This window comes from Conger conger, chromosome 17 (assembly GCF_963514075.1).
Source record: "Conger conger chromosome 17, fConCon1.1, whole genome shotgun sequence".
Taxonomy (NCBI): Eukaryota; Metazoa; Chordata; class Actinopteri; order Anguilliformes; family Congridae; genus Conger; species Conger conger.
The window spans coordinates 26954437-26969342 of record NC_083776.1 but is presented as its reverse complement, the minus strand read 5'-3'; the positions used below and the strand labels follow the sequence as shown (position 1 = coordinate 26969342).

At 47.5% G+C, this 14906-nt stretch overlaps 1 protein-coding gene across 7 annotated transcripts in view; it reads left to right on the top strand.

Moving 5' to 3' along the window:
* Window positions 1-14906, top strand: part of LOC133116561 (dedicator of cytokinesis protein 9-like) — a 98271-nt gene that overhangs the window by 41999 nt on the left and 41366 nt on the right. For all 7 annotated transcript variants that reach the window (XM_061226253.1, XM_061226252.1, XM_061226249.1 and 4 more), the window contains exons 2-7: window positions 1562-1678; window positions 9398-9487; window positions 11140-11222; window positions 11488-11557; window positions 13905-14000; window positions 14439-14573. In XM_061226253.1, the coding sequence (XP_061082237.1) occupies window positions 1562-1678; window positions 9398-9487; window positions 11140-11222; window positions 11488-11557; window positions 13905-14000; window positions 14439-14573 (591 nt within the window). The remainder of the gene's footprint in view (window positions 1-1561; window positions 1679-9397; window positions 9488-11139; window positions 11223-11487; window positions 11558-13904; window positions 14001-14438; window positions 14574-14906) is intronic.

Here is a 14906-nt window from a genome sequence, read left to right as displayed (position 1 = left end):
ATTCTGTGGGCTGTTTGTGGTGGTTTGGGTTTTTGGGTTGATGGCATGAATGCTTAGTGGATGAGACAGCTGAGGAATGGCATACACTGGTAAGCAGCCAGGTCCGTGGACAGTTTTGTCTGCTTTTGCTTGGGCCTGTCTGCCCATAGCATATTGGAAAGCCTTGGGCAGGAAGAGGCTCTGAAGGCACGATGGCAGACTCAAGGGTGCCAGCATGGATAGCAGGGTTGGGCTGCTGAGAGGTTTTTGGTCTTGATGTGTAATGTATAATGTGCTGCATGTTAACCTTCCCAGACTCATTATTGCTTGTGGATAAAAGTTAATCGCACACTTTTCCACACCCTGATGAAGGCATAGTGCAGAAACATGTTGGTGATTTTCAAATACAATCTTTTTTTTTTTATTATTCGGCATGGGGGATGCATGGGGAGAAGTGTTCTATTTTCATTTTTTCCCATTTGTCATGGGACATTAACCATGCATAAAGTGGGGTGTAGCAGGTTGTAACTGGGTTGTGCTGTCTCCAGCTGCAGTGGGGTGTAGCGGGTTGTAACTGGGTTGTGTTGTCTCCAGGTGAAGCTGCAGTGGGGTGTAGCAGGTTGTAACTGGGTTGTGCTGTCTCCAGGTGAAGCTGCAATTGGGTGTAGCAGGTTGTGACTGGGTTGTGTTGGCTCCAGGTGAAGCTGCAGTGGGGTGTAGCAGGTTGTGACTGGGTTGTGTTGTCTCCAGGTGAAGCTGCAGTGGGGTGTAGCAGGTTGTAACTGGGTTGTGTTGTCTCCAGGTGAAGCTGCAGTGGGGTGTAGCAGGTTGTAACTGGGTTGTGTTGTCTCCAGGTGAAGCTGCAGTGGGGTGTAGCGGGTTGTAACTGGGTTGTGTTGTCTCCAGGTGAAGCTGCAGTGGGGTGTAGCAGGTTGTAACTGGGTTGTGCTGGCTCCAGGTGAAGCTGCAGTGGGGTGTAACAGGTTGTACCTGGGTTGTGTTGTCTCCAGGTGAAGCTGCAGTGGGGTGTAGCAGGTTGTACCTGGGTTGTGTTGTCTCCAGGTGAAGCTGCAGTGGGGTGTAGCGGGTTGTGACTGGGTTGTGTTGTCTCCAGGTGAAGCTGCAGTGGGGTGTAGCAGGTTGTAACTGGGTTGTGTTGTCTCCAGGTGAAGCTGCAGTGGGGTGTAGCGGGTTGTGACTGGGTTGTGTTGTCTCCAGGTGAAGCCGCAGTGGGGTGTAGCGGGTTGTAACTGGGTTGTGCTGGCTCCAGGTGAAGCTGCAGTGGGGTGTAGCAGGTTGTACCTGGGTTGTGTTGTCTCCAGGTGAAGCTGCAGTGGGGTGTAGCGGGTTGTAACTGGGTTGTGTTGTCTCCAGGTGAAGCTGCAGTGGGGTGTAGCGGGTTGTAACTGGGTTGTGTTGTCTCCAGGTGAAGCTGCAGTGGGGTGTAGCGGGTTGTAACTGGGTTGTGTTGTCTCCAGGTGAAGCTGCAGTGGGGTGTAGCAGGTTGTAACTGGGTTGTGTTGTCTCCAGGTGAAGCTGCAGTGGGGTGTAGCGGGTTGTAACTGGGTTGTGTTGTCTCCAGGTGAAGCCGAAGCTGATTGAGCCGCTGGACTATGAGGCGGTGCTGGTGCAGAGGAAGACCCAGATCCTCAGCGATGTGCTGCGGGACATGTTGCAGTTCCCCCTGGAGGACTTCCAGGTGAGTCCCTCCCCTCCCAAAAGCCTCCTGTGTTGCCATCACTGCCAATCAGGTGAGCCCCCCTCCCTAAATCCTCCTGCGTTACCATCACAGCCAATCAGGTGAGCCCCCCCCCCTCCCTAAATCCTCCTGCATTACCATCACAGCCAATCAGGTGAGCCCCCCCTCCCTAAATCCTCCTGCGTTACCATCACAGCCAATCAGGTGAGCCCCCCTCCCTAGATCCTCCTGCATTACCATCACATCCAATCAGGTGAGCCCCCCCCCTCCCTAAATCCTCCTGCGTTACCATCACAGCTATTCAGCTGACACGCCCTCTTACCCCTTCATTCCACTACTAACAGGCTGTTACAGAGAGTGCTTTTCTCCATTGAACAGTGGTTTGATGGAATCAGTCCCCATCCTCACGTCACATATGGAACCTAAGATACGGTCAGAGAGCATGCTGAAGCCTGCCACAGACACAGGGCTCTGACAGACTGTCTAAGAGAGCTGCAGGGATCAAGTGCGAGCGATGAGGTCACAGGAAGTGATGCGTAAAGTGGAAGACAGGCTGACGGTAGGATCTGATTGGTCCCCGAGGGCTCAAACCCACCAGGTGTGACTGACATATCTGAAACGTCCCACCCAACTCAGACAGGGATACAAATGCCTCCCTGGTTGCATTGCCTTCATTGGCGGTGTTTCGACAGGTATCTCCATGGCGATTGAAACCAGCAGTTCCTGACTTGTGGCTGTCAGAACGCTCAGGGACCCCCTCTCTCAATTGACCCACACTGAGCTGCCAATTTGTAGATAACTAGAAAGTGGCTCTCAGAACACTGACCTCATGACCTCAGGGTCAGAGGCCAGGGGTTTAGATATATACTGCGTGATACCCTGAGGCAAAAAAAAAAAGTCAGGTGCTTAAACGGGTTTGGAAACACGCGGTGATAATGCCATTGTATTTGTTTTGTCTCTTAGCTTAAACTAATTTTCCTTGGGCTGGTTTTATTTTAACTTTATTTGGCTCTTCACATCAAAAATTAAAAGTCTTGATCCCCCTGCTGAATCTTGTGCTACCAATGCAGCATAGCAACAGGAAACCTGACCTGTAAGCTGACCTGTAAGTGCTGCTCATTCAACCGAGTCAGGCAACGCCTTCTTTAAACATTGTGTTTTTGTACAGTAAATGGATAGAATGAATTGACTTATGTAAGCTTAACTGACTCCGAATACAGAACTAGTGAGTTAACTAATGAATGAGTAATATGCTTCATGCATGAATACATGCCCTAAAGCACACAAGCAAGCTTTCTGCACTCCCACTTTTATAATGTAATACTGTGCAATCATTTACGCATACATCACATGAGCCATCGAAGTACAGGATGTCTCAGAAGCAGCCAAAGTCCACTTTTTAGCGCCAGGCTTCTTTTTTTGTGAGCCTTTTTCACAGCTTTCCTTTTGTTTTCCTGCAGAGGAAGGTCAGAGGTGAAGCGCCTTACTGGTTGAGTTTTCCTTCTCAGCAGTGGTCGGGCAAAGGTTATCAGTGCAGACAAGGAGAAAGCGTGTTTCCCTTTGTGCGGCCAATGAGACTGGAGATTCCCCTTAGTTCGGCCAATGAGGAAGCTGGATGTCCTCATCAGCTTTTCCGTTGACTTTGTGCAGAGGGGAGGAACCAGACGGACAGGACAAGACGGGGGTTTCCTCTGGAGCAGAAGTGACAGGAAACGAGAGCCCTTTGCGTGTCTTAATTTGTCCTTTAGAGAAGGACGCAGGAAATGTGTGTCCACGCTCCTGACACTGGTCCCGTCTCACCACCCAACGGGGGATTTTGAAGATTTCCTCAAATAAATTATCCAAAACAATCACATAACAAACCAAAAAACGACACACATTTCAGAGTAGTCAGGAATGATACACGAGTGTATTGCTTGCTGTTTTATTGGAGTACAGATCGTAGGGTCAGTTGTAGGGTCAGTCTGACACCGATTAAGCTTAGTCCTGGACTAAATTGAGTTTTGTATGGAGAATCTCCATTAGAATTTGAGTTTAGTCTAGGATTAGGCTTAATCGATGTCTGTGAAAGTGACCTGTTTTAGTTTCATAGATGGGTTTGTTTCTCAGTGCACGTTTAAGAGGGAAAGCTTCTGCTTGGTGTGTGTGCTGGGCCGTGGGCCCTGGGCGGGGCTCCAGTCCGCCCTGCTGGCCGTTAGGCGTGAGCGTGTGGGCTACAGGCGCTCCATTGTGTGGGGAAGCTACAGGTGTGTTCACACAGGAGACACCGTGACTGGAGCTAACGTCTGCCTCCTCCCAAAATGTGGATGCTCTGGTCCGTCCGTCTGTCTGTCTGTGTCAGACCGCTGTGTGTCACAGACATCGCTGCACACTTCCTCCATTTCCACAGTGCTGTCTTATGAAAAACGCATGAAGCGTGTTTTATTCTTATTGAAGAAGGAAATTAAATCTTTCCTCCTCCATTCTGTTGATGTGGCTAAAAAATATTGAAGGTTGTGGGATGTGGAGAGAGTCGCTGTATGGGGATCACTGGTTTGGGGACTTTCATAGCTGGTTCAGTGCTGATCTGTGGTTGTGCCATGATTCCTTTGCTGCCGCAGCAGCATGGACTCTCCCGCCTGTCTCTGCAGTGCGTGTGTGTAAATGTTGCTTTTGGGCACAGTCCCAGGTTCTACAAGAGAACTTCAGCTTTCAATGTATGAATTGTACAGATGGACAGGTCAGGTCAGGTCATTGGTGTCGTTACAAGGGCAGGTAAAAGGCCTGCATTTCAAAAATGTACTTTATTTTCAGCACGTGACTGTTCCATTGACATCATCACACAGAACAGATTGGATGAGTTACCTTAATTTTGTCTCTGGTCAAGTAAGGAATTCTGATGCAATGTGAAAGTTATCTACACAATCTCTGTATGGCGCCCCATGTGGAGTGGAGGTGCCCTGTAAGTGAGCAGACTGGTCACATGGGCTGTTCCCAGCTGTGGTGCTAATTATGTTGCTGGCATTGAACCCCATCTCCCCTCCCCCACCCCGCTCCGTGGGAATCCTGTGCTTTTTGGAGACTGTTACCAAGTTTTGTTGTAACACTGATTTCTGGGGATGTTTACAAAATAAAACTGAAAACTGTGTTTACATTAACTCCATGTGGTTTGGATCATTGTGGGCAGTTCCAATGGGAGCACTCCCTTATTAGCCTTAAAGTTTGGAATGATCAGGAACATCCGTTGCCAGAGGCGCTGTCGGACTGTGTCAGGAAGCAAGGCGAGAGGGCTTGAGATTTTGGGACAGCCAGAAGTGGCCTACAGTGGGAGTGGAAGTTCCAAATGTAATATAATAATATAATACTCTCTGTACTTCTGGCCTTTCAATCTGAATGGGTTCATTTGATGCCAAGCCAACATTGTAGTCATATTTGGGTTTGTGTCTTCCCAAAGCAATGCACAAATCAGACTCAAATTAGCCTCCCCAGAGACCGGGCATGTGCTACCTAATGGAGCCTTTCCTTTTTCTTTAAGACGTGGAAATACTGCGGCCCAGCAGTGTGTACGTGTGTGTGTTAGTTGCTGTAGTTTTAAAGTGCTGCTGTGTTTTTAAACAGAGGTCAGCACTCCTAGAGGTTAAATATGTTCAGCTTTGCAGGGAAGGGCTGTGCCAAAGAGACACCCCTCCAAACACACGGCACATCCAGCACTCTGAGATCTGTTGAGTTGCAGCACGGTGATTATGTAATGTGATGGTGATGTTGTTGTTGATTAGTTGTCGTTTCTCCTTCACGGTAGAGTGGAGGGGTTTCAGCAGGGCAGGTGAACAGGGTGGTGAGACCACAGCTTTCAACAAAGCGGCCATCTTTTGCATCTTCTCCAAACTTCACTCATTTCATTTTGTTGTTGTTTCGTTGTCAGTGCTTTGGTCAAATTTTGGGAGGTTTTGGGAGGGGCTGCATTATTCTAAGCAGTGTGTGTAAACGGATAGGAGGGTTTGGATGGCCCTGGATGCTTGTGCGATGTTCCACTCCCTGTGCGATGTGTACAGTTTCCACACACTTGCATGCTCAGCGGTGGATTTAACGCCGTTCACTCACCTCGCCCTGTCTCTCCACCCAACACCCTGATCCCCCACACATACATACTCCCCACCCCCCCCCCTCCAAACCCTATTGCACACGCTTGTTTGTTGCTGTTTCTGAGATTACGGAGATAATCATCTCCCAGCAGGAAGAGCAGTGAGCGAGCGCTGGCTTCCTCTCCTGATTGCGTTTCCCGCTGGCCTGGCGCTGGGGGGCGGTGGTAACACCGGGCCCCATGCCTGAGCCAGACTGTGACCCCCCCCCAGTGGACCCGCACTGATTCTGCTGATATATATAGCCCTGCTACTGTTCCTCTGACACCTATTACACCTACTCTTTCCTACCCCGTGGTTATTTTTCAATTCATCATCAGCTGCCTGTGCCCCCTCTCTCTTTGCCCCCCCGCCTAATGGAACCCGAATGGCTCTCCAGTGAGGGAGACCGCTACGCTATCGGCACTTTCCAGATGATTTGTGTCGCTCAGCAACTGAAGTGCACCTTGTTTAATTTGACTGCCGATCAGAGTACTTTTGAAGCACATAAAAATGTTTGGTGGTGAACGAGACGCTGTTTCATGATGTTGTTTTTCTCTTATAGTCTGTAGCCTGTTACGAAATGAATTGAGCAATATGGCTAATTTTGCTGAAGGGTACGACAAACAAGCCCGCGTACTCCTCGCCAAATTCCCACACTGCCTATCCCTGTGGAACGTTCCAGAATCCCACGATTCAGGAACGACGGGCCGCAGCACCGAGCCTGTAAACCCTGAGCTCCGGTCAGTGGGCTGAGAAATGAGCTTCCAGCCCAGTGCCTGGCCTCTTCACCCGATGCCTCTGTTCACTGGAGCAAGCAGCAGGTGATTGGTGGCCAGAGTACGCCTCAGTGCGCTGCAGAAACAAGCTTGTCTTGCGAGTGTTTTAGTCTTGTAACGAGCCTTAATCTTTTTTCTAAAGTAGAAAATATTAGCTCATTCAAAGTCACTGTTTGACAAGTAAAATGTCATTGGCAAAACTTGAAATTAGTCAAACTGTCTCACCTCACTGGCAATATAATTGTCTTATTGAGCAAAAGTCATAGATAAGATAAGATTTTAAGTCTAAACATGAGACTAAACATCTTGTTGAGGTTGCCTTATTTTTTGGATTTTTGCGGTGTGTGTTATCCGGTTAGGAGCAGGGCAGCGTGCGTGAGAGGGACCCTGATGATGGAGGTGGGCCTGTTGATGGAGTCTGGTTCGTGGGCCCGGCAGGAGGATTAATCAGGCCTTTAAAAGGCGAGTGTTAGCGCAGTGCGCTAAGTGCTAAACCAGCTTTATGTGCCCTACAGCCAGCCTGCGCTCATCTCTGCCCTGCTTGGCCTGTGCCAGGGCTGGAGCCGGGTGCGCTTGGCACAGGGTCCGCTGGCTAAGCCGTGCACCTTTTGTGCTGTGAATCTATTTCAGTCCTAAAGGATGCGGGGAGTGGGGAGGGGGGTGACGGCGTTTTTGTGGCAGTCTCCTCTCTGGTCCATTTCTCCGCAGTCGGTGCTGGGCCCCGGGGGGGAGGGGGGATGTGAGGGAGGGAAATGTCACCTCATGCTGTGAATGTGGCAGGTGGAGGTGGAGGCACAGCGTCAGTGCTCTGCATAAAGTATAAATGTGATCTCACTGCAGCCAACTTTTCAGTAAATGAGCCTTTGATCAAGCACACCCATCTGCAGAGACTCTCCCTGACTAACTCACTGTGACTCCAGAGCGTTCAGTCAGACAACATTTACATTAACTCCGCAGGGTGTGTGAGAGAGAGCCGTTTCTGTGGGAGAGGAAGCAAATAGAATTGTGTGTGTGTGTGTGTGTGTGTGTGTGTGTGTGTGTGTGTGTGTGTGTGTGTGTGTGTGTGTGTTTTGGTGTGTTTGGGTGCAGGTGTGTGTATGTGTTTTCGGCTGCATTTGTGTGTGTGTGTGTGTGTGTGTGCGTGTGTAGGTGTGTGTGTGTGTGTGTGTGTGTGTGTGTGCGAACGCATTATGTAGTTCATATCTAGATCATTCCCTCAAAATTTCAAAATAACGCTCAAATACTGCTTATTAGCATTTTTCATGGTGACAAAGGCTTTCAGCAAAGAGGTTTGGCTTGCTGTGCCCTAGCCTGCAGGCTCAGTAGATTTGACACCCCCGCAGAGTGTGTGCAGGGAGCCAGTACAGCCACAGGGACAGAACACCAGGGTTAATGAGCATGACAGGGCCATTATCATTGGTCATCAGCGTATTGCCCATGGATGAATTACTGTTCCCACTGTCACACTTACTCAGAGGAGGGAAACCCCGCCTTCCACTGGGATGTAACTGTGGTCATTGGGGATTGCTCAGGGATGACTGAAGGTGTTAAACATGTTGATGAACATGTACTTGCATGTCAAGAAATATGATCTCTCTCTCCTCTGGTACATGGTATGTGTCAGCCTGTGTGTCAACCCGTACTCTGAAGCTATGTAAAGAGCAGGAAATAATTACATACATGGAGGGAGAGACAATGACACGCCATATTGTTGTTACACGTCGGGGTAGCCATTTGCAAAAACTTGTGGAGACGAGACGGGTAGGGATCTGTTGTGTGGACTCGGATGAGTGACCTACCCCCCCACCCAAAATATTTCCCTTACTGTACCCCCAGAGACCAAGTTCAGAAGCTGTGTGATGAGGTCAGCCAGAGTATGTGGAAGGTACTTCAGTAAACAAACATGTTGAAACTCCTTTGGCAACACTGCTGCTTGGGGGCGGGTCTCCAGGGCTAAGGGGTGTAGCCTACCCTGTTCTTTCCCATAAGCCCCACTCTTCATCACGGGGGGCTTTTCTTCGTATTCCACCTGGCCTATCACAGTCCCAGCCTGATAAGCCCACATGATCTTCAGCTGCATGGAGGAAGAGTCTGCTTTTCCTATGAGTATCTGTTAGTTACATATTAATTTGTTTCTGGCCAGGAGGGAAGTATCTCTTACTGTTGTCCTGGAACTACAGACACGTTAAGCTGCCAAATATGCAGCAGCAACCCGGGACATCGATACTGAGAATAAGGTGTGGTTTTGAGCGTTTTTCTCCTGCTTCAGCACTTTTAGCTGGACATTTGCTGCTGTTTCTTTGGCAACTGTGACATGGTTATTGTCTCTGAGCTCCTGAACAGTCCCATAGTGTCACAAAGCTCCATTCTGTCCTGTGCTTTTAAAAGAGTTAATTAACAGAGAGATAATAAAATTGTCAATGCGATTGATCCTTTTGGTCTTGCAGAGCACGTGTAGAGCACGATATAGAGCTGAATGTGGTCATAGGCAGCACTGGGCTGGGCTTTGTCAGCTGAAGGTTGCAGGTTCAAATCCCAGGTGTGGTATAAAACTAATTTCAGTAGAATATCCAGCTGTATAAAATGTACATACATGTGCCACTGGATAAACAAACTGAAAATAATATGAATTCAAGAAAAATAGTCCATGACTGGTCAGTCAGGGAATTAAATTAAAATACATTCATTGAAAAATGTCCATGATATTCTCTGAAGATTTCTAAAATGCGTAAATTCATTTCCTGAATTTACTGCATTGAACTGAAAAGGACCCCAGCCCCGGGCATAACTACCTGAAGCTCTCATCCACCCCAGGGTTAATCTGTGTGTGTTTTCTCCTGCAGATATTAACCCTCCGACGGCAGGGCAGGACGCAGTTCCCCTCAGTGCCCAAAAACGCAGAGGAGGCGGCGCAGAGTCTGTTCGTGCAGGAGGTAAGAGCCGCGTTTGAGGCGGGAGCGATCTGATCGATGGGTCCATAACCGACCGACGCTCGCTCCATTAATGCTGGCATTAAGGGCTTCGGAGCTGCAGACAAACGGGCCTTTCAGCTTTTAGGCCTGTCGTATCATTAGCTTTGTTGTTTATAGCGCGAGCCCCCCTGTAATTCTTAGAATGTGAGCATGTTTCTAACCCAGTGTGTGACTAAGGTTCTTGGAATTGTTCGACGGCTAGTCATATCACCGCGTGTCGTGCCTTTCACCTGGGCCAAGTGCGCAGTTGGTCCACATCATCTGTCTGGCATTGGTATCTCCTTCGTGCTTCCTTATTTTTGGAAGCGGTGGTTGAGAGATGAAAGTCCACTGAGATGAGGTGAGAGCTCTGCCTCAAACTCCAGCTCTGTAATCTTCTTTACCTGAGACACCTGCAGAATTGCTTACTTGAGGTGAAACTGTATTTAAAGTCCACTTGTTCACCCATACTGGACTGTATGGTCAGTCGATCCTCTATTGGGCCCGTGGTTGCAGGTAGCTCTTTAAGAAGATTCCAGAGTTGTTCTCTCTAACCTTCTGACGGATCAGAGATTACCCAGACGGCTTTGCTGCTGCTCCGTAAAACTTTGTCAGTTGCTAAATCCATCCTTCCATCTGTCACTATTACCTTGTTTGGAACTGCAGTGACCCAGAACTGAACAGACACAAACACAGTTGACCAGCAAGTCCAACCGCAAACCTTCAGCCTGTTACCTGATAGCATCATGAAAACCGGTGTTCTGAATCTACTGATCGCTCATTCCTTCCAGGGAAGTGGTGTCATCACGAAGGGAGTGTAAAAATGAAACACGGGGGTGAAGGGTTGTAAATATGCTTGTGAGCGCTTCCTCCAGCCTCCTCCGCCGGGCTTGTGAAAGCAGCCATTATCTGCAGTGTGACATTCCACCCCTCGGACCTGTCTGGAATCCCCCCAAAGCCAAACGTTTGTGTCAACAGACTGTCCTCCTGTGCTGGGGTTCATGCCTGCAGTCGCATTCCTATTCTGTACTAAAGTGGGACATCAAAAAAACTCTGTTTATCTAGAATCGTTTTGCCGTCCTTGACCGTTTGAAAGATATTGGTGGGAAAATTAGTTTTTAAGCAGAGATCTGTTCCCAAAAGATATCATCAGTATCCCTTTCCAAGAGGTTCCTAGCTTGATCATGCTTGTCTTCTGGCTTGAAATTGTAAAGACGTATGTTTTGAACACACATTTATCCTGATCTTTTACAATGGGAGATAATATGCACACACATGCACTGTGAAAGTAGAGTGACAGGACAGTGAAAAATGTGTATGTGTTGTATGTTTTTCTGAACAATTTTGATTCAATCGCTTTTATAATATGAGCCTTAAGTCTCAGGGCCTGCATATTTAGTTAGTAAATACATTTCTTTATTTATATTTGAGCTCTGGTAATTTATAAACCCTTTGGTTGTCCAAAGAGCATACACACATACACAGATACACAAGCGCACTCACAGTGGTAAACAGTGGAATTTACACACAGCCTGTGATTGTATACCCACTGTTTTGTCGTTACTTTCACCAGAGTTCATAAAAATGGAAGATAATAAATAGATAATCAATAGTAAATTTGCTTTTCCTTCCAGTGCATCAAGACCTATATCTCTGACTGGCACGTCCTTAACTACAAATATGAAGATTACTCGGGAGACTTCCGTCAGCTGCCACAGTAAGCCTGCAATATTAATATTGTGTGATTATTCACATGCATGGATGGGCCTCACAGGCTGATATCAAATCCAAAGCACGCCTGTGCCAACTGTAGCCAGCAGACCCGCAGGGTGACAAACAACTGGTTCTAGTGTAGGCCAGGTTTTCACCAGACCAGCTTTTAAACTTGAATCCCTGTTACTCTTGCACTGGGTTCAGTTAAAATTATTCAGCTGAATGTCTCCAATTCTCCTAACAGACCTATCCCTGTGTGTGTGTTGTAGTAAGGTGCCCAGGCCAGAGAAGTTGGCCGTCCATGTGTTCGAGGTGGATGAAGACGTGGACAAAGATGAGGTGAGTGGTCATGCCTTGAGGCCCTTTGGTTCCCCCAGTGCCCCATTGCACCCTGTGCTGAGGCCACACCTGAGCCAGATATGTATTTACACCACTCATTGAGAGTGACAGTGAGCGTGATCTGACTCCGCCAAATTGATCGGACCTTGGCTGAACTCCGCCGGCCCTCAGTGTGGTGAAAGATGAGGTAGTTTGGCTGGAATGTCCCATCCTGTATATCAGGGTCCTGGACCGTGCCAAAGTATTCAGACCTGCCTGGTGTAGCTGAAATCAGAGAAGCCTCTCTATCATTCATTCCGTCAGAGCGAATTATTCACTTGAAGTGTAATTTCCAGCACGGTGGAGTGTAAACTAGCTCTTTTTTTTTGCTCAGATAATTAGCTTTGTGCTGATCTTCTCGTTCCTCGTTTTTAGGGTGTTCTTTTCAAGGAGATGGATCGTTTTCTCTCTACATAATTAGTCTGTTTAAAAGGCCTCACATTGAGATTGTGTGAGAAAGATTATTTTTGCTTTGAATTAAACAGTCAACTGCAATGTCGATTAACTTTGAACAGCATTGAATCTCAGCAGTGGTAAGAGATCATTCAGTTTATCAGGCCTTCCCTGCACATCTTGTATTTGGAGTCTGTTCGGGTCTGAACCCGACTATATCAGTGCCAAGCATGACCTCAGACAATCAGAGAGACCACCTGTCCATTAACTCCTTAACAAGAGTGACCATCCTGCTGTTCACTCTTCAATCAGAAAGACCATCCATCAGCTTGCTCTTTGATGAGAGAGAGCATACATCAGTTTGACTTTTCAACTAGAGAGAATCCAGAACCAGAACCGTCATGAGGGAAGGTTGTCAACATGTTAGAACAGGATTCAGAGCCACAAGCCTCTGCTGGTTTATGTTTTCACCTTAAAATTAGCGCTCAATTCAGACCCAAGTAATCAGCTGATGTTAGTTAACTGTGCAATCAACTGCTCTAATTGTTACAAGTGCAGAGTAGCAACAAAAACCAGCCCGTTATGAATATATCTTATTCACCTGTATTTCTGATGGCTGGACTGGTAAGGAGTTCCAGCCCAAAACACTGTTCTATTAGAGCCCCCTAGGGCCCACATTAGAGATGTTTGATTTGGGTCCTTCACAGGGACTACTCAGCTGTGGCGGATTGACTCTGCAAATAACACTGAATAAAGATTGGAGATAAGGGTGACTGTGGACTCTGGTCTGGCCTCCAAACTATCCTGGGGGGCATTTCAGCAGTTCACTGAAAGCAAATAAATTCAAGGGAAGGGCTTTCTCTGAGTGAGGCAAGATGAGTTTGCGATACGCTGGAAATACTCTCCCCACTGCCAAACCTGCAAAAGCATTTATAGCAGGGATGGAATAGAAACCACGTCATGAAGCTGTAGTATTGAAAACTCATTTATTTTACTATGTAAAAATATCTGCCGACTTTTGCATGTGAATGGAAAAATTCTGGATGGCTCTTTTAATCATGGAAACATAAGAATGCGGAGGAGTGTGATGAAAACCAGCTGTCTCGAGCCAATCCTTAAGCGATAAGAGTGATGTAATATTTCATCCATCCAGCTACTTTGCCTACTATTGCAAAAAATAACGTAACAAAGCCTTACAAACATAATACGGTACATGCTGTCCCTGTTACACATCATATACTGCAGTATTAGAGAAGTTACTAAAGCTGCCGTAGGTTATGTCTATGCTCTTCCTTTACTTCCATATTGAATGTGGCTGCCTCTTCTACAGATAACAGTGACTGACACCATCTTGTTTGAATGTTATCAACCTGTTAGAACAGGGCTCTGTAACCCGGTCCTGGAGAGCCACAAGCTCTGCTGGATTTTATTTTCACCTTAAAATCAAAACCCAACTCAGACCCAATCAAGCAAGTGAGGCGAGTTAACTGTGTAACCAGCTGTTCCGGAGGCTTGGGAGAGAGTAGCTATGAGGAAAGCAGTAGGTGGTATTTGTTTGTGTGCTGAAGAACCGGCTCTAGGAGCTAATCTTGGACAACAGTCTCACATTGTGAGTGTGTCCCACAGCTGGTTCTGCCCCTCCACGATGCTCCTGTGACCCCTCCCGCCCCGCCCTGCCCTGCCACTCCTTGCCTCTCCCTGGCCCTCCCTGCCTCGCCCCATCTCTGAGTCCCAGCTGGGGAGGGCAGGAAGAGGGGCAGGAGTCCTTCCGTCTTACTGAAACACTGCCAGATTCTAATCATGTTGTATAAGGAAGGCTTTGTGCATTGTGTGTGTGTGTGTGTGTGTGTGTGTGTGTGTGTGTGTGTGTGTGTCTGTGTGTGCATGGCTCACAAGCTGTCTTGTCCTTTTTCAGGACACAGCCTCACTTGGGTCACAGAAGGATGAGGTCTCCAAACATGGCTGGCTCTACAAAGGCAACATGAACAGCGCCATCAGTGTCACAATGAGGGTGAGAGAGACCCCCGACTCACATCTCTGAATCACATCCACACTGAATCACATCTATTGTGAATCACATCCACACTGAATCACATATATTGTGAATCACATCCACACTGAATCACATCTATTGTGAATCACATTCACACTGAATCACATCTATTGTGAATCACATCCACTGAATCACATCTATTGTGAATCACATCCACTGAATCACATCTATTGTGACTCACATCCACTGAGTCACATCTATTGTGAATCACATCCACACTGAATCACATCTATTGTGAATCACATCCACACCATAAATGGCACGCTCACTACAAAGCACATCTGTGCTCTAACCAATCAGCCTATCTCTACTGCACTGCCAATCACCTCAGCTCTATCATAAGTGACAGTACGGGCCATTTGTTGATGTTGGTTTGTTTTTCCATCTGCTCTCCAGTCGTTTAAGAGGAGATACTTCCACCTGAGCCAGCTGGGGGACGGCTCGTACAACCTCAACTTCTACAAGGATGAGAAAATCTCCAGGGAGCCAAAGGGGACCATCTTCCTGGATTCCTGCATGGGGGTCATCCAGGTAACCTCAGAACCTCTTCATAACCCACAAGCAGGCTGTACCAGATGTACAAAGGCATTTGACTCCAGGTTGGTTTACAGGTCAGTTGTTTAGACCAGAGACCACACTGTGCTTGTGTGTAGGGAGCAATCTGAAATGATTTCACGGACACACCAATACTGTCCCTGTACAATGTGTACATGCATCTTCCAAACCTTTGTCTTTAGCCATGTTTGTTTTCAAAATGAATCCCTTACTTTAGTATTGAAAGTATTGTGGAATCAGGTGTTGTGGATCCAGGTATGGTGTGTGGTGCAGTGACCAAGTTCATCCTGTATTCATGAGACTGTCAGA